The following is a 17,285-nucleotide window of genomic DNA, read 5'->3' on the forward strand; positions in this document are numbered from 1 at the left end:
GTAGTCCCGCCGATCGAACGTATGCTGAGTTGACTTCTTCACACCCGGGATATCATCCGGTGGGGGCTTTGGCTTCTTTTTTCCCATGGCAGGGACCGCGCGAGATTTCGACCCGCGATTTACGGTGGAAAACGATTTTGAAAATAAACAAGCTCGAGAGCGTTTTTCCCACGATGTTGACTGGTTGGTAGCTGTCAACGAACCTTCTTAAATTCTTAAATTCTTAAATTCTTAAATTCTTAAATTCTTAAATTCTTAAATTCTTAAATTCTTAAATTCTTAAATTCTTAAATTCTTAAATTCTTAAATTCTTAAATTCTTAAATTCTTAAATTCTTAAATTCTTAAATTCTTAAATTCTTAAATTCTTAAATTCTTAAATTCTTAAATTCTTAAATTCTTAAATTCTTAAATTCTTAAATTCTTAAATTCTTAAATTCTTAAATTCTTAAATTCTTAAATTCTTAAATTCTTAAATTCTTAAATTCTTAAATTCTTAAATTCTTAAATTCTTAAATTCTTAAATTCTTAAATTCTTAAATTCTTAAATTCTTAAATTCTTAAATTCTTAAATTCCTAAATTCTTAAATTCCTAAATTCTTAAATTCTTAAATTCTTAAATTCTTAAATTCTTAAATTCTTAAATTCTTAAATTCTTAAATTCTTAAATTCTTAAATTCTTAAATTCTTAAATTCTTAAATTCTTAAATTCTTATATTCTTAAATTCTTAAATTTTTAAATTCTCAAATTCTTAAATTCTTAAATCCTTAAATTCCTAAATTCTTAAATTCTAAAATTCCGGGACCAGGACTGACGATCTTGATAGGACGCGCCATTTGACGCTTCAACGACGCTTGTTTTAGCATTACTCATAATTGAGTACAAAGCTGGTTTTTGATAAAACTGAATTATTTCAGATTTGAGTGCAAGCTCATCTGCAGAAATTGAGTTTAACGTGTATATTTGTTTTTTTTTCCTGTCCCAAGCTGTCAATTCAACCTGCAAGCATTTAATTTTTTTTAGTCAATCGATCGACGAGTTCCAATTTTTTACAAATTTTTGTCGGAAAATAGCGTTTAACCAGTGAAAAATGAGTTACAACAGGCCCAGTACCGGCTACTACCACCCTCGCCAACCGGATCCACCGGGAAGTCACTCGTACCAACGCCCTTCGCCCAAACCTTCTCCGGATCCACCTCCGCCGGGAATTTCACCGCTTCCTTCCCCAGACTTCACCATTCCTCCGCCGTCGCTCTCATCCGGCGTACGTCCCCCAGGACCGTCCTATCATTCCAAAGCCCCGGAAGCCCCCTCCAGCTACCATAGATATTCCAAGTCCTCCTCCTCCTCGTACCAACACTCGTCGCACTCTTCCGGCTCATCGTCCCGGTACAACGATCGCGCCAGCGAAAGTCGCCGTGACCACTACCGCCCGTCATCCGAGCGATACCACCACCGAGACTACCGCGCGACCAGCTCGCCACCGCACTCGTCCGGAGCGCATCACGCGGGCCGCAGCTACTCGGTTCCGAACCGGGCCGAGCCGGATTACCGGAGGCGTCCGCGGAGTCGCGATCGCGATCGATCAGCGCGGGGTGAGTCCGCTAGGCGGTATGACGGTGGCATATCGTCGGTGTCGTCCTCGTCGTCGATTACGAGTGTCACGTCCGGCAAGGAGCGACCGTCGCGGGCTTCGCGGTTTAAGTTGGTAGGAGAGAGGGTGTTTGAGATTCAAGGATTTCGATTGTAATTTTATGTTTGATTTCAGGACTCGGAACGTGAGGCGATCTTGACCAAGTGGCGCAAAAACTACTGCGAAACTCCGGAGGACATCCGGCGCAAGTTGGCCGAACTGACCAACGACGAGGAGAAGAGCAGCTGGGTGCGATCGTCGCCGGCGGATTTGTACTACCGTCGGGTGTCGGACAAGGTGGTAGAATCTACGCCCCGCCAGGATGCGCTCTGTTCGCTGTTTGAATCGGAACTAATCGAACGGGCTCAGAAGGTGCGCTCGAAGCAGCCTCCGTACCAGCCGCCCCCGCGGAAGCATAAGGTGCGCGTCTGTCGGCACAAGAACGACAAGTGTTCGTCCTCGGACTCGGAATCGGACGATGAGTTGAACTTTGAGGAGGAGTGCAGTATGGAGGAGTTGACGGCAAAAATTCAGCATCCCTACCGGTTGCACGTGGATTTGTGGTACAACGATCCGGGTGAGATGAACGATGGTCCGCTGTGCCGGTGCTCGGCCAGGTCGCGTAGGAGTGGCATTCGGCATGGGAAGTATCCGGGCGAAAGCGGCTTCACCAAGTGCGTTCCCAACTCGAACAACGCGGACAAGTTGTACCACTACCGGATTACGATTTCTCCGCCGACGAATTTCCTCACGAAGACGCCGACGATCATCAAGCACGATCAGCACGAGTTCCTGTTTGAAGGGTTCTCGATGCTGTCCCATCAATCGATCGGAGAGTTGCCCACTTGCAAGGTCATTCGCTTCAACATCGAGTACACGATCCTCTACATTGAGGAGCAGTTGCCGGAGAACTTTACGATTCGCGAGTTGGATCTGTTTGAGCGATTCATGTTCAAGGAACTTCTGGAACTGGTTGACTTTACCGTCTTCCCGTCGGGAGCCAATGCTGAAGATTCGTGTCCATGCTATCACTTCCTGCCAAGATTCGTGCGCGACCTGCCAGACAACGGGAAAGAAGTGCTGGCCATGAGCGAAGTTCTACGCTACCTCCTCGACAACTCCGGTCCTCTTGTCGCCCCGGACATCCTGAAAGAGATGAACGAAATGAGCCAAATTGAGTGGCAAGATTACGTCGATTACGTCAAAGGGATGGTGGTCACTAATCCGGGCATGAAACCGTGCTCGGTTCGTGTTGATCAGCTCGATCGTAATGTGACGGACGTCCCAAAAGAGACCCTCACCGACGAAGACGGACTCATCCACCCGGTGATCGTCCACTTTGGCATTCGTCCACCGCAGCTAAGCTACGCCGGCAATCCAGAGTACCAGAAGGCGTGGCGCGAGTACGTCAAGTTCCGCCACTTGATCGCGAACATGTCCAAGCCATCGTTCGAGGACAAACGTAAACTCGAAGCCAAGGAGAACCGCCTGCTGGAGATGCGAACTCAGGGCCGGATGAAGCGCAACATTACGGTCGCGGTCAGCGCCAAAGGATTTCACCGAACCGGAATCATGTGCGACATGGTGCAGCACGCGATGGTCATCCCGGTCCTAACCGGACACCTGCGTTTCCATCGTGCTCTGGACGCGCTCGAAAAGTACATCGATTACACGTTCACCAACCGGTACACGCTCCAGCTCGCCCTGACCCATCCTTCGTACAAAGAAAATTTCGGCACAAACCCGGACCACGCCCGGAACAGCCTGACCAACTGCGGCATCCGGCAGCCCGAGTACGGCGACCGGAAGATTCATTTCATGAACACGCGCAAACGGGGCATCAACACGCTGATCAGCATCATGTCCCGGTTCGGCAAGGAGTACGAAACGGACAGCAACATTACGCACAACGAGCGGCTCGAGTTCCTCGGGGATGCCGTCGTGGAGTTCATCACGTCGATCCACCTGTTTCACATGTTTCCGGATCTGGAGGAGGGTAGGTTGATCGATTTTGCTGATTTATTTAAACTAAACGTGGGTTTATTGCACTCGATCAGAATACAGTGTAGACGCGATTATCCGAAGCCTTGATTATCTGAAGTTTCGATTATCCGAAGGTTGTATAAGACTTCGGATATTTGAATCATGGATAAAAAAATATTTTTTTGCTCTTGAATAATCGAGTCTGGATTGTATTTCAATCGTAATTTCTCGACTTAAGGAGGTGTTAGACTATGACAAACAATCAAACTCGCTCTTTTTCGTGTTTGACAGTTTGCCAAACTCGCAAACAACTCCAAATGTATGCTGGCTGACGTTTCTGCAAACATATGCAGGCAAACAAACAAAGCAGGCAATCTGCCAAACTGTCAAAAAGTACGAGTTTGTTTGTTTGCCATAGCATAATACCTCCTTCACGATCCAGATTTTTCGATAGTAAGTTTTCAATCGACCATCGACAAATCTCGATCTACCTCGAGAAATTACAATCGAAATTTTTAATAACAAATTCAATTCAATTCAATTCGGTTTTATTTGTGAATAATCAAGTTACAATGAGTTCATTCAGGTGCATAACAGAGTTTTGGTGTTCCTTTCAGCTGTGTTTAAATCGTTATTCAATCGAAAAATTATTACTTATAACTATGGAATAGACAAGAGTAAGAAAAAGTTTTCAAAAAACTTACAGAAAGTAATAACAAATTCAAATGTTTCAAAAACATAAAAAAATTCAAAATCGTCAAAAAATTTAAAAACATATTCAAAAATTTAAAAAATATTTTTTTAATTCTTTAATTTTTCTGGTTTTAAATATTTTTATCACTATGAACTTTGTAAATTTTAGATTTTTTTTTAAATTCATATTTTTTTCATTTATTTATAAATTTTAGTTTTGCTTAGCTCTTTTAATATTTTTTTTAAAATATTTGAATACATGAAATTTTTAAAAGTCTTATCGAAATTCTCTCGATCGTCAATCGTAATTTGTCGATGATCTCAAGCTGATACAAAACGACTTCCCATTGACAAATTACAATCAAAATATTGCGATCGAGTGTAATAATCAAGGTTGTTAACGATGAAATTATCCAGGTTCAATAACTATAACGATAGTTCTATCGATAGTCGGGACTACGGGAACTTATATTTAAAATATTTCTAAAATTGACAAAAACCAACCAAATTATGTTGAATTTTCTGGCTTCCTTTTAGTAAATACTTTTTTGATAATATGGTAAGTTTCAAAGTATAAATACAACAAAAAACACGAAATACCGTATATTTTTAAAAGTACGCAAAGTTTATAATTGGCGATACGATTCGAATTCAAACGATTCGAAATTTGGCAAGCATTTTCACTGTTTTAGAGTTTTTTGAATAAAAAACTAAAATTTTCACAAAATACCGTATTTTTCAAAAAAAAAATACTAAAACTTTCACAAAACACCGCTTTTTAAAATACCTATTTTTTTTAATTCGCAATGCGGGTATTAAACGAAGTGAATTTTTACCTGCATATTCACTAATTTAGAGTTTTTTGAATGAAAAACTAAAATTTTCAAAATATACCGTATTTTTTTCGAAAATACTATTTTTTTATTATTCGCAATATGTGTATCAAAAAATTCGAAATTTAGCAAGCATTTTTACTGTTTTAGAGTTTTTTGAATTAAAAACACACATTTTTACAAAATACCGTATTTTTTTGAAAGTACACAAATTTTTAAAATTTGCAATATGGGTATCAAAGATTCGAAATTATGCATGTGTTTTTGAATGAAATACTATTTTTTTACAAATTACTGTTTTTTAAAGAACTCAAATTTTCATGATTTGCAACATGGGTATCAAACGAAGTGAAATTTTACCAACATTTCCATTGTTTTTTTTTTGCGTTTTTTACTGAAATACTCAAATTTTTAAAAATTCCGTATATTTTTAGTATTTTATTCAAAAAACTCTAAAACAACGATGCAAAATTTCGAATCGTTTGATACCTATATTGCAAATTATAAAAAAATGAGTAGGGGAACAGCATCTAATTCCAGCGTGCCTCTAATGTTGGCAGGTCAGAACTTTGACATTCATACATACCATACCATACCAATCAGCATAGCGCACCAGGTACGCGTGCTGTAGCAAGAAGACGCTTCCATCTTTCTCGATCTTGAGCTGCTACTCTCCAATTTCCCAGGTTACAGATCTTCCGGATATCACCATTCACTTGATCTCCCCACCGTGCGCGCGGTTTCCCTGCTCTTCTGCTTGTTCCGCCAGCTGGTTCAGCGCGGTCAAAAAGCAGTCTGACAGGCTGGCTCTCGTCCATTCGGGCGACATGGCCGGCCCACCTGAGCCTCCCGATCTTCGCCTGGGTGGCGATGGTCGGTTCTTCAAGAAACGCGTGCAGTTCGTGGTTCATGCGTCTTCGCCACACTCCGTCAGACACCTGCACTCCACCGTAGATCGTTCGTAGCACCTTCCGTTCGAAAACTCCAAGGGCACGTTCGTCCTCCTGCCGCATCGTCCAGGTCTCGTGGCCATAGAGGACTACCGGTCTAATCAGTGTTTTGTACATCGTCAGCTTCGTGCGGCGTTGCACTCGATCTGATGTGAGAGTCTTCCGTAATCCGAAGTACGCACGATTTCCAGCAAAAATACGAGTCCGGATCTCTTTGCTGGTGTCATTGTCGGCGGTTACCAGCGATCCTAAGTACACGAACTCATCACCATCCACAGTTAGAGGGGTGAGACTTGGGGGGCCGACATCCTTCGAACCCCTTCCTCTCATGTACTTCGTCTTCGTCGTATTCATGCCAAGTCCTACACGCCTTGCTTGTACCTTCAGTCGGGTGTAGACATCCGTCACCGTCTCCAGGTTTCTTGCCACAATGTCGATGTCATCGGCAAAAGCAAGCAACTGGTAAGACTTGTTCATGACCGTGCCACTCGTGTCAATGCCCGCTCTTCGAATGATGCCCTCAAGAACGATGTTGAACAGCGCACAGGATAAGCCATCACCTTGCCGCTGCCCTCGGCGTGATCCAAAGGGTTCCGCTAAATCCCCCGAAACACGCACGTGACACATCACACCATCCAAGGTAGCCTTGATCAGTCGAGTCAGTTTATCCGGAAACCCGTTCTCGTGCATAATCTGCCATAGCTGCTCGCGGTCGACTGTATCATAGGCCGCCTTGAAATCGATGAAGATGTGATGTGTGGGCACGTTGTACTCACGACATTTCTCGAGGATTTGTCGGAGACAAAATATTTGGTCCGTGGTGGCGCGCGCGCCAGTGAAGCCCGCTTGGTAGGGCCCCACGAACCTCCTTGCATAGGGTGACAGCTGACGGCAGAGGATCTGGGAAAGGATTTTGTAGGCCGCGTTGATAAGCGTAATGCCGCGGTAGTTGCCGCAGTCCAGCTTATCGCCCTTTTTGTAGATGGGACACACGACACCATCCATCCATTCCTCCGGTAGCTTCTCCTCCTCCCAGATCTTGGAGATCACGCAGTGAAGCGCCCTCGCCAGTTTCTCTCCTCCATATTTGAAGAGCTCACCGGGTAACCGATCCTTGCCGGCAGCTCTGTTGTTCTTCAGCTTCCTGATCTCCCTCTTCACCGTCTCCAGATCAGGCACTGGGAACTGTTCATCAGCTGCGGGCGCTCCAAAGTTGACTCCAACGCCGTCTCCGTCCGCTTCATCGCCGTTGAGGTGCTCGTTGAAGTACTGCTTCCACCTTTCCAACACCTCGCTCTTGTTTACGATCAGGTTTCCACCGTTGTCCCTGCACACGTCGGCTCGCGGCACGAAGCCTTTGCGGGACCGGTTCACCTTCTCGTAAAACTTCCGCGTTTCATTAGCTCGGAATAGCTGCTCCATTTCCGCACAATCTCGGTCTTCTTGCTGGCGCTTCTTAAGCTTGAAGACCGCGACCTGCCGATTCCGAGCCTGCCGGTACCGTTCCACGTTCCCTCTCGTCGCCTTGTGCAGCTTCCTGTCGTAGGCTGCCTTCTTCTCGGCGGTAATCCGCTGGCACTCGTCGTCGTACCAATCGTTTCGACTGACTCGGATCGCACTACCCAGTGTGGCTTCCGCTGCACTGCCGATGGCTGAGCGTATGCGACTCCAACCATCTTCGAGCGAGGCTGCGCCAAGTTCCTCCTCACCTGGCAGATTCGCTTCAAGCTGCTGCGCGTAACTGTGGGCCACATCTCCGTTCTGCAGACACGCGGTGTTGAACGGAGGGGCCCGCCGGCTTCGGCGTTGGTTGAACACCGTCGACAGCTTTGAGCGCATGTCAACTCCAACTAGGTAGTGGTCCGAGTCAATATTCGCACCGCGAAAGGTGCGTACGTTTGTTACGTCCGAGAAGAATCGGCCGTCGATCAGAACGTGGTCGATTTGCGTTTTCGTCCGTTGATCAGGCGATGTCCAGGTGGCTTTATGGATGTCCTTGCGTGGGAAATAAGTGCTTCTAACCACCATTCCACGAGAGGCTGCGAAGTCGATGCAGCGTTGGCCGTTGTCGTTCGTGACCATGTGTAGGCTTTCCGGGCCTATAGTTGGTCGAAACATTTCCTCTCTGCCGAACCGAGCGTTCATGTCCCCAATGACGATTTTCACATCTTGACGCGGACAGCTGTCGTACTCCTCCTCCAGCTTCGCGTAAAATGTTTCCTTTTCGTCATCGAGTCTTTCTTCGTGGGGGCAGTGCACGTTGATAACGCTATAGTTAAAGAACCGGCCTCGTATTCTTAACTTGCACATCCGCTCGCTGATGGCCGTGAAGCCGAACACGCGATCCTGCATCTTACCCCTCACGATAAAGCCGGTACCCAGCTTCTTGTCCGTGCCGCCGCTCAGAAAGAATCTGGAATTGGTCTGCTGACCTGGCCAGTCCAGCACCTGCTTCTCCTCCAAGGACACCTCCTGCAGTGCAACAACATCGAAGTTGCGAGGTTGCAACTCATTCGCCAAAGCGAGTTCGAAACCCAGAAAGTTTAGGGACCTGCAGTTCCAAGAACCGAGTCGCCAATCGGTGATCTGCTTTTCAATGGGCTTCTGCCGTTTGTTCCGGATATCCAATCTTCTTGCCATTCGCGATCCTCGTTTTCGGTAGGCAGCCTTATCAGGACTGCGCTACCTAGTCTCGGGGTGGAGAACCACCTAAGGGCTATCGAGACCTAGCCCCGGTTTTCTCACGACACCGTAACGTGGCTTTTATCTCGAAGCCTAACGGTCTTCATACCCGGAAGAGGACGTCTTCTGTGTGTGTAAATGCGTTTCACTACTCGCACGATGTTTCACAATATTAAAATTTAATTAAATATTTTTTCACACTCTCGGCACACCGCGCGCGGTTTCGACAAGTGTGCGTATACGCAGTCGACACAATAGCACTGCCACTGCCCAGTCAAATCAATCCGAATTCTGAAACGGAATCTAATTAGAATCGTATACAAATTCCGTTTCAAACGCAACAACCGGTTCGAACACGGAACCGGTTGTTGCGTTTTAAACGGAATTTGTATACGATTCTAATTAGATTCCGTTTCAGAATTCGGATTGATTTGACTGGGTGGTCTTGTTGCTAGACCACACTTCGCCCTTTGTTCTGCCTGTTTATCCCGCGACGACGACGATGGATGGCAAAACTAAATTCACTTTTATTGCCCGGCCATCGACTGCGGGCCAATTATAACACACGATGCCGGTTCGCGACGCACTTCGGCGATGATTAATCACACTTTCGGCCACGACGGAACGGAAAATCGGTGGTTCTTGGGTCACTTTCGCGGAGCTCTATCGAAGTGCAATAACAACGCGCGACGCACGCACACACACATTGACATTCAATTAAAGCTAATTAAAAGCGTTTTCAACTGAAATGGGGTGATAAATAGCTCAATAAGAAGTGAGCAAGCAAGTTTCTATCAAAAGTTTTGCAATATTAGTTGTTTAAATAGTAAAAATCAACAAATTGGATGGAGTTAGGAGCGAGTACTTAACCTGCCAAACATACGAGAATTTCCCCTACTTTAAAAAATACGGTATTTTGTGAAAATGTTAGTATTTATGATTTAAAACTTACTACATTATCAAAAAATTATTCTAAGCGAATGCATTGATAATTTAACATGGTATAGATGGATTAAGTCAATTTAACAAAGATTTAAAAAATGAGGTATCGTCCGTTATCGGCGATAAGATTATCGCCGATAGAATTATCGAAATAACGATAACGATAACGTCGGGACGATAACGATAACCATTATCGTTATCGTTAGACGATAATATTATCGACGATAATTCCATCGATTAACAACCTTGGTAATAATCACCACGTACTAAACTCCACGATCTTTTTCCAGGTGGCCTTGCGACGTACCGCGCAGCGATCGTCCAGAACCAACACCTCGCCGTACTCGCTAAAAAACTTCACCTGGAGGAATTTATGCTGTACGCGCACGGATCGGACCTGTGCCACGAGCTGGAACTTCGCCACGCTCTGGCCAACTGCTTCGAAGCTCTGATGGGCGCACTCCTGCTGGACGGTGGCATCGAAACGGCCGATCGAGTCTTTGCGTACGCGCTCTTCCAGGAGGACGAAAGTCTGAGTAAGATTTGGATCAACTATCCACCGCATCCGCTGCAGGAGCAGGAACCGCTCGGCGATCGGCACCACATCGAGTCGTTCGAGATGCTGAAGACGTTGACCAAGTTTGAGGAGTCGGTCGGGGTTTGCTTCAACCACATTCGGCTGTTGGCACGAGCGTTCACCGATCGATCGATCGGTTTTACTAACTTGACCTTGGGTTCGAATCAGCGGTTGGAGTTCCTTGGAGATACGGTGCTTCAGCTTATTTGTTCGGAATATCTGTACCGACACTTTCCCGAACATCACGAAGGTCATCTTTCGCTGCTGCGGAGCTCGCTGGTCAACAACCGAACCCAGGCCGTGGTCTGCGACGATCTCGGCATGACCTCGTACGCCGTCTACTCCAACCCGAAGGCGGACCTCAAAACGAAAGATCGCGCCGATTTGCTGGAAGCCTTCCTCGGTGCCCTGTACGTGGACAAAGGACTCGAACACTGCGAAACGTTCTGCCACGTGTGTCTGTTCCCTCGGTTGCAGGACTTCATCATGAACCAGGACTGGAACGACCCGAAGAGCAAGCTGCAGCAGTGCTGTCTCACGTTGCGCACCATGGACGGCGGCGAGCCGGACATTCCGATCTACAAGGTCATCGAGTGCAACGGCCCGACCAACACGCGCGTATACACGGTCGCCGTTTACTTCCGCGGCAAGCGCCTAGCCTGCTCCAACGGCCACAGCATCCAGCAGGCCGAGATGAACGCGGCCAAGCAGGCGCTCGAAAACTCCAAGGATCTGTTCCCGCAGTTGGACCACCAAAAGCGCGTCATTGCGCAAAGCTTGAAGCGCCAAAAGGTGAGGACCGGTGACCGGTCCGACCACGAGCGACGCGATTCTTCCGACTCGGGCACGGACTCGTACCGGAAGCGACGCCGCAAGGTGGTGCCGGATTCGCCCCAACTGCCCAAACAGTACCAAGTCAAGAGCGACAGTGAAAGTGACGACTCGGAGCGGGAGCGAAGGCGACGGCGCGGCAAAAAGAAGGAACCTGCTCCGAAAGAGACAAGGCCAGCTGTTCCGTTGGTTGAGCAGTACGAAGCCCTGTCGGACGAGGCGGATATGGGACTGGAGGCGATTTCGGAATCGGACGAGGATTTTGGTGGAGGAGGAGCAGCGACTGCGAAGAAGGAACATTCGAGCAGTTTGACGTCGCTCGTGAGCGCCGATGAGGACGAGTCCGCCGAAAAGGTGGACAAACCGGTGACTTTCGCCAACTCAGTGCAGATGTTCAAGGTGGAAGGATCTCCCTTCTCGTCGGATCTGGAATCCGGGGAGATTGAGTAGAGTTTCTCAAAAAATAAAGCTTCTTGACGACAGTCACATACTAATTATAAGAACTTGGAAAATAGTGTATTGTTAACTAAAATAAAAAGCCACTTATCAACAAACGGTTCAACGATTCGCTTTCTGTCTGCGGAACATTGCCGAACCTTCCCGGGCGAGCGCGTCCGCTCGTTCGTTCCCCAAAATGCCACAATGAGCGTCGACGTGGTTCCACTTGATCTCGATGCTCTTGTCGGCCAACTCCCGGTCCAGCTCCTCAAAGTCGACCTGGTTCTTGACGGGCTTCCCCGTCGACAGCTTCCACGCGTTCCGCTTCCAACCGGGCAGCCATTTGGTTATGGAATCGATCAAAAACTTGGAATCTGTGTTGACGGTCAGTCTTTTGATGCCATGCTGCTTGGCCAATCGAATCGCCAGCGAAGCCGCCTGGATCTCTCCGCAATTATTGGTCGCTCGTCCGCTAACCGGCTTGGAAGTGTTCAGCGCGTGTCCCTCGCCAAAGTAAACCCCCAGCCCGGCACAGGCCGCCGCCGTCCCATTGCCCTCGCACGACCCATCCGTGTAGACGTGCACGAACCCGTCCTCGTCCTGATGAAAGCTATAAATGCCGTACTTTTCCAGCTTCGTCACCGGCTTCACGCCGCTGTCCAGCTTCTTCCGCTTCGCAGGCAGTGGCGCAATCTCCACGGCCCTCCTCCCCGTTCCCGATCCCGACCCCCGCAGCTCATCCAGCTCCCGCTTCAACCCCTCGATTCTCGAGCAAGCCGCGTTGATCTCGTCGTAATTGTCAATCAGAACCCGCACGGAATCCACCGGCGGAACCCCAGATTGAACATCGGCCCCCGCCGACGGCGAGTTACTTCCGCTGTCGGAAGCAGACCCGGAACCGCTTCCGTTCCCATGCTCCCGAACAAACGCGTCCGCCTGCTGGCGTGTTGGAAACTTTTTAAACTTGGCCCCCGTAAATCCGGTCACTTGCCGTTGGCATTCGGGCCTGCAAAAAAAAAACATTTTCAACTTCTGAAATCAAAAACAAAGCAAAAAACGGCTCACCAGGTCAGGTAAACTCCGGCGGCTCGTCCTCGTGCCACGGCGTAGAACGGCATTTTGCGTGCTAGCGTCCGGATCAGACCCGGGATCATTCAAATGCAGGGACGAATTATGCGTAGAACCGGATGCGGACTGGAACGGTTTGGGAGAAAACAAGAGAAAGCTGCGTCCGAGCGGAACAGCTGACGAGTTTGTTTTGGAAAAAGTGGTCTTTGTTTTGGCGTTGAGCTGTCAGCTTGCACGGTGATCTACGCTTGATAAAATTGGTGTAAAATTTGAACATAATTCAAACGAGAAGTCTGAAATGATTACATATTTAAAGACAAAACTAATTTGGGGTAAAATAAAAGTACTCTTGAAATGTAATAAGGCTTTCTAGGCCCAGTAAAAAAATATAATTTAACTAAAAAATGATGAACTTCTCGTTACAGTGTCCTGATGCAAACAATGATCGAGCTCGAGCTGTCACAGCCCTGTGAAGTATGTTGGCTGACATAAGGCTTTCTAGGCCCAGTGAAAAAAATATAATTTAACCTAAAAATGATGAACTCCTCGTCACAGTGTCCTGATGCAAACAATGATCGAGCTCGAGCTGTCACAGCCCTGCGAAGTATGTTGGCTGACATATCGGGCGGTCAGTCAAAAAAACCAGCTAGAAGTCGCCTGACAAAAAAATTTTGATAGAAAGAGATAGGAAACCTGATGCAAACAACCCTCCAGCTGTAATGTAAACATACTTTGAATGTGTTGGTAATTTTCTGACTAGAAAGCCTTATATCGGGCGGTCCGTCTAAAAAACAAGCTTGAAGTCGCCTGACAAAAAACTTTTGCTATAAAGAGATAGAAAATCTGATGCAAACAAACGTCCAGCTGCCATGTAAACATACTTTGAATGTGTTAGTAAATGTCTGACTAGAAAGCCTTATCGAGCTGTCAAATCGCAACATGGAGTTAAACTTTCTGTGCAGTTGCCGTGAAGCTTTCCAAGGCTTTTCAAAAAGTTTAACTCCATGTTGCACGCACACACTCTCACTTTTAGGCTGGTATGCAGATCGGAAGGAAAGGGGTCAAGAACAGCTTTACGAACAGCAGAACAAAGGAGAGGGAACGATTTCTTGGGGCTTTTCTTCACCCTCTCTGGCTTGCTTTCGCTGCCGCTGCTGCCCATTTGATTTTTTTCTTGACCGATTCCTTCCGAAGTGCGTATACCGCTTTTAATTTCTCGATACCGTTTATGTGCAATAATCTATATGCAAAACAAATACACTCAACCCCCGGTGGTTGGTCACTTTTTCATTGACACTTTTTTAGTTTGTACCCCGTTGGTTGGTCAAAGTCAATCTAAAAAGTGACGAACTGTCACTTTTTACACGGCGCTCACGCACACTATCAAAACAAACGTTTGGTAGTGTGTGTGAACTCCGTGTAAAAGAGTTGTCAAACTAAAACGTGACCCTGTTCGTTTGACAACAGTTGGTGTCAAACCATCGGGGTTTGAGTGTAGCACCAATCATGATAAATATTAATTTCAGTGTACGCTGCGCGCTTCTGAAATGCCAGAATGTGCCGTAGACATTGTTGCCAGCGATTTTCTGCACTTTTGGTGCAATAAAAACATACCTGGCAACAATGCCAGGCGGTTCTAATAAGAAGATCAACAAAAATGGGATTTGACAGCGCGCATTTGCTGAAAGTGCGGAGCGTCGTTTTGAGACTGGTTTGCCGCGTGTCTTATTTGGAAAATACGCGCAACTGTTACGTAATAAAAGAACGCTCCCTTACTATCAGCTTTCCTCTAGAGACCCTAAATAGGGAGACTGGTTTAAGCTTGCTAAATCGATCTGGCAACGTATGTTTTGAGTTTGGCAACACTGATAAGTTTTGCTGGGCGTAAAGGCAAATGCTCGTTTGGATACGTCAAACTCGTGTCTGTTTGGGTACGTCAAATTCACTTCGACCAGTCTCCCTATTTAGGATCTCTACTTTCCTCAGGGTGTGGGTAAATTTTCCTCAATTCTGGGTAAAATTGAATAAGTGTAAATTCGTCCAAATATCCGCATCGCGGCAAAATTTAACGAAACTTTTACCCCTTTTACCTGAATTTTCGTTCTCTTTCCCATTCATCGCTCATTTCGTTTCAAGTCGTTGACCTGTTCGGTTGTGTTGTTGCTCGCTCTCTCTCGTCGTTGAAATCCACGCGGATTTTTTTCACAACAAGAGATTCCGCCATTATTGTGACGACGTTCGATACCGGCGCGTGAACCCGTTCTGAAAATGCCTCCGAAAAAGAAGGCCGCCGTGAAGGGACCGTTTTTCTTCTTCATGCTGGAGTTCCGAGCCCGCCAGCAGGCCAAAGGTCAGCAGTTTCCCGGGGGGATGGAGCAGGTTATGCGCGAGGCTGGACCGCACTGGGACAAGCTGGACGACGAAATGCGCGAAGTTTACAAGGACAAGGCCAAGGCGTACAAAAAGCTGCCGAAGCAAAATTACGGTGAGAAATACACGGCGCAGGGAATTCCGTACTCGGTGGTCGAAAAGGAACAGCGCGAACGGGCCGCCAAGGTAGAGCTCATCCGGAACTCGATTGCGGAGCGCATTCAGACTGCGTGCGTCCGGAATGAGCTTGAAGCGATGAAGGTCGGATTTTGTTTTGTTTGGGTTGTTTGAGGGAAATGCTTATTTTGAGATTTGTTTACAGGTTTACTTCATCGCTTTCAACCACTTTTGCAAAACAACTTCAAACGTTTACGTTCCGGCCGAAATGGCCCTGGCAAAGTACAGTTTGGAGAACGGTGTGATGGCCAAGATGCACGAGTACATCAACCCGCAGAAGATTCCGCTGGGTCTCGCACTGGACGCGATCACCTGGTCGGAGGAAACGCACCGCCTTCCGGTTCCGCCGGATTCCAAAGGCGAAACCGACTTTTCCGTTCTGCTCGAGAAGCTGCTCAACTTTATCGATTTTGAGGAGGAGAAAAAGTGCAAGAATTTCCTACTGTTCACCGACGCTAAGGATGTCGGCGAGACCGAGAACATCCTTAGCCAATTCACGGAGGACTCCAAGATACTGTTCCCGTTTTTGGTGTGTCCGTTGGGCGAGTTCTTCTACCAGCTTAAGGTTGCCACCGAACGGTACGGGCTGGGTCTGGACAAGCCAAACTTCCCGGGCCGAACGATCGCCGATGTTCTGCTGAAAAAGGATCCGTACGAGTACACGGGCGGAATATCCTGCGACTTCCACGAGGATCTGGGAAATCCACGCTATTGCGCGCTTTCTCGCGTAATCCGTTGGGCGTACATGATCTCGGACAACTGCTGCCTGGACCTGAACATCGAAGTCATCTCCGGCCAGCACTTGCCAGCCAACGCAGACACAACGCTCTGCACCGATATGACCCAAAGCGATTCCAAGTCGTTCGTTTCCTCGTCCGACCTCACCCACGTCTCGCTGCCGAAAATCCTCAAGCAAGGACGCTCGAAGAGCCCCTTCCGCAACATGGACGACATCAACGGGTCCGTCATCTACAGTTCCCGCGGAGGAACCGTCAAAGACTGCGACCAAAAGAGCGTCGCCTCGGACAAACTCAACGAAACGAACCCATTCTACGCCGCCCTCAAGGCCCGTCCTGGTCCGTCGTCCTCAGCTCTGGACACCAAGAGTTTCAATCCGTTCAGTCGGCAGGCCCAGCTGGACGAAACGCGTCAACCGCGTGATGTTGGCGTCGTTGGACATGGTCGCGGAGCCCTGCTCTCCGGACTGAGGGGCAAATCTGCGTTGGCCGGCGGCGGTGGTGGTTTTGCGTCGCAGAGTGAAGTGTCTTCGTCGGTTGGAGGTGGCTGCGATTCGTCGGTTAAGTTTAGCGATTGCGACGATGATTAGAGAACGTATTGAGAAGCTATTGAAACGATTATCGAGCCGTTTGATAATTGCAGATGAATTTACCTATTGACCTCGATTTAAAAGGCTGATCGAGCATAAAGCTAATTAAAAACTTGGCAAACATATTTACTTTGCCAGATACTGTTTGAGCTGGATTTGAACTAAGTTCGATTTGTATTACAGTGTATTGAATAAATTACATTCCGATTCAATTATATTTTTTCTGTTTTCTCTATTCGAAATGAGACAACGAAGCTCTAACGAACTACCAAAATCGCAGGCTGGTTTCATAAAAAAGGACTTTTCCGTACGCTTGGTGTTCAAATCTTCATCATTCAAGACTTTCCGTAAACCAGATAAGATTTCAGTTTTTTTTTTTTTCATAAAATTATTTTTATTAGGTCCTTTTCGGTACTGGGACCTGGTTAGGACCGAGTGGGCTTTTGTAATTATATTTGACTTAATAATTACAGAGGATCTTGTGTGTAAATGTTAGTGGGAGGGGAGCCGATTACCCGCGGCCTACTCGGGGTTAGTAAGGAAGGGATTGATGTTAAAGACAAGGCGTGGGAAGGGAAGGGGGATTGTGTAGGGGTCTTGGTTGGCTCTGCTGGCCTTTGCGTTTTGTTAAGATTTCAGTTTATTGCGCAATTCTCACTAACTTGGACTTCGCACTAAATTATTGCTATCCATCGCACTATTGCGACTTGTCAAACTGGCTTGGGAAATTTTAATTTTCCCAAAAAATGATCAAAGCGAGCCGATGTTGCTCACCTGTCAA

General features: G+C 47.0%; 3 protein-coding genes across 3 annotated transcripts; 2 read left to right on the forward strand and 1 right to left on the reverse strand.

Annotated features, from left to right (window-relative positions):
* Window positions 1–1,007: 1,007 nt before the first annotated feature.
* On the forward strand, window positions 1,008–11,686 carry LOC120426127 (ribonuclease 3-like). The gene is made up of 3 exons (XM_039590829.2): window positions 1,008–1,708; window positions 1,769–3,629; window positions 10,007–11,686. Exons 1-3 carry the CDS (start codon window positions 1,091–1,093, stop codon window positions 11,572–11,574), a joined length of 4,047 nt encoding a protein of 1,348 aa, XP_039446763.1. The 5' UTR covers window positions 1,008–1,090; the 3' UTR covers window positions 11,575–11,686.
* On the reverse strand, window positions 11,613–12,827 carry LOC120426128 (ribonuclease H1-like). The gene is made up of 2 exons (XM_039590830.2): window positions 12,628–12,827; window positions 11,613–12,568 (listed from the first exon to the last, which is right to left on the reverse strand). Exons 1-2 carry the CDS (start codon window positions 12,714–12,716, stop codon window positions 11,683–11,685), a joined length of 975 nt encoding a protein of 324 aa, XP_039446764.1. The 5' UTR covers window positions 12,717–12,827; the 3' UTR covers window positions 11,613–11,682.
* Window positions 12,828–14,743: 1,916 nt separating this feature from the next.
* LOC120426131 (protein maelstrom homolog) lies at window positions 14,744–16,711 on the forward strand. Its single transcript, XM_039590834.2, has 2 exons — window positions 14,744–15,261; window positions 15,323–16,711. The coding sequence occupies exons 1-2, from the start codon at window positions 14,899–14,901 to the stop codon at window positions 16,502–16,504; spliced, it is 1,545 nt and encodes a 514-aa protein (XP_039446768.1). The 5' UTR covers window positions 14,744–14,898; the 3' UTR covers window positions 16,505–16,711.
* Window positions 16,712–17,285: the final 574 nt, after the last annotated feature.

Source organism: Culex pipiens, chromosome 2 (assembly GCF_016801865.2).
Source record: "Culex pipiens pallens isolate TS chromosome 2, TS_CPP_V2, whole genome shotgun sequence".
Taxonomy (NCBI): domain Eukaryota; kingdom Metazoa; phylum Arthropoda; class Insecta; order Diptera; family Culicidae; genus Culex; species Culex pipiens.

What these genes read in the sequence shown, in the direction of transcription:
- LOC120426127 (XM_039590829.2), top strand. Translation starts at nt 1,091, where the DNA reads ATGAGTTACAACAGGCCCAGTACCGGCTACTACCACCCTCGCCAACCG. An exon ending in GGGCTTCGCGGTTTAAGTTG is followed by an intron (nt 1,709 to 1,768) that starts GTAGGAGAGAGG and finishes GTTTGATTTCAG; the next exon opens with GACTCGGAACGTGAGGCGAT. An exon ending in GTTTCCGGATCTGGAGGAGG is followed by an intron (nt 3,630 to 10,006) that starts GTAGGTTGATCG and finishes ATCTTTTTCCAG; the next exon opens with GTGGCCTTGCGACGTACCGC.
- LOC120426128 (XM_039590830.2), bottom strand. Translation starts at nt 12,716, where the DNA reads ATGATCCCGGGTCTGATCCGGACGCTAGCACGCAAAATGCCGTTCTAC. An exon ending in GCCGGAGTTTACCTGACCTG is followed by an intron (nt 12,569 to 12,627) that starts GTGAGCCGTTTT and finishes TTTTTTTTGCAG; the next exon opens with GCCCGAATGCCAACGGCAAG.
- LOC120426131 (XM_039590834.2), top strand. Translation starts at nt 14,899, where the DNA reads ATGCCTCCGAAAAAGAAGGCCGCCGTGAAGGGACCGTTTTTCTTCTTC. An exon ending in ATGAGCTTGAAGCGATGAAG is followed by an intron (nt 15,262 to 15,322) that starts GTCGGATTTTGT and finishes ATTTGTTTACAG; the next exon opens with GTTTACTTCATCGCTTTCAA.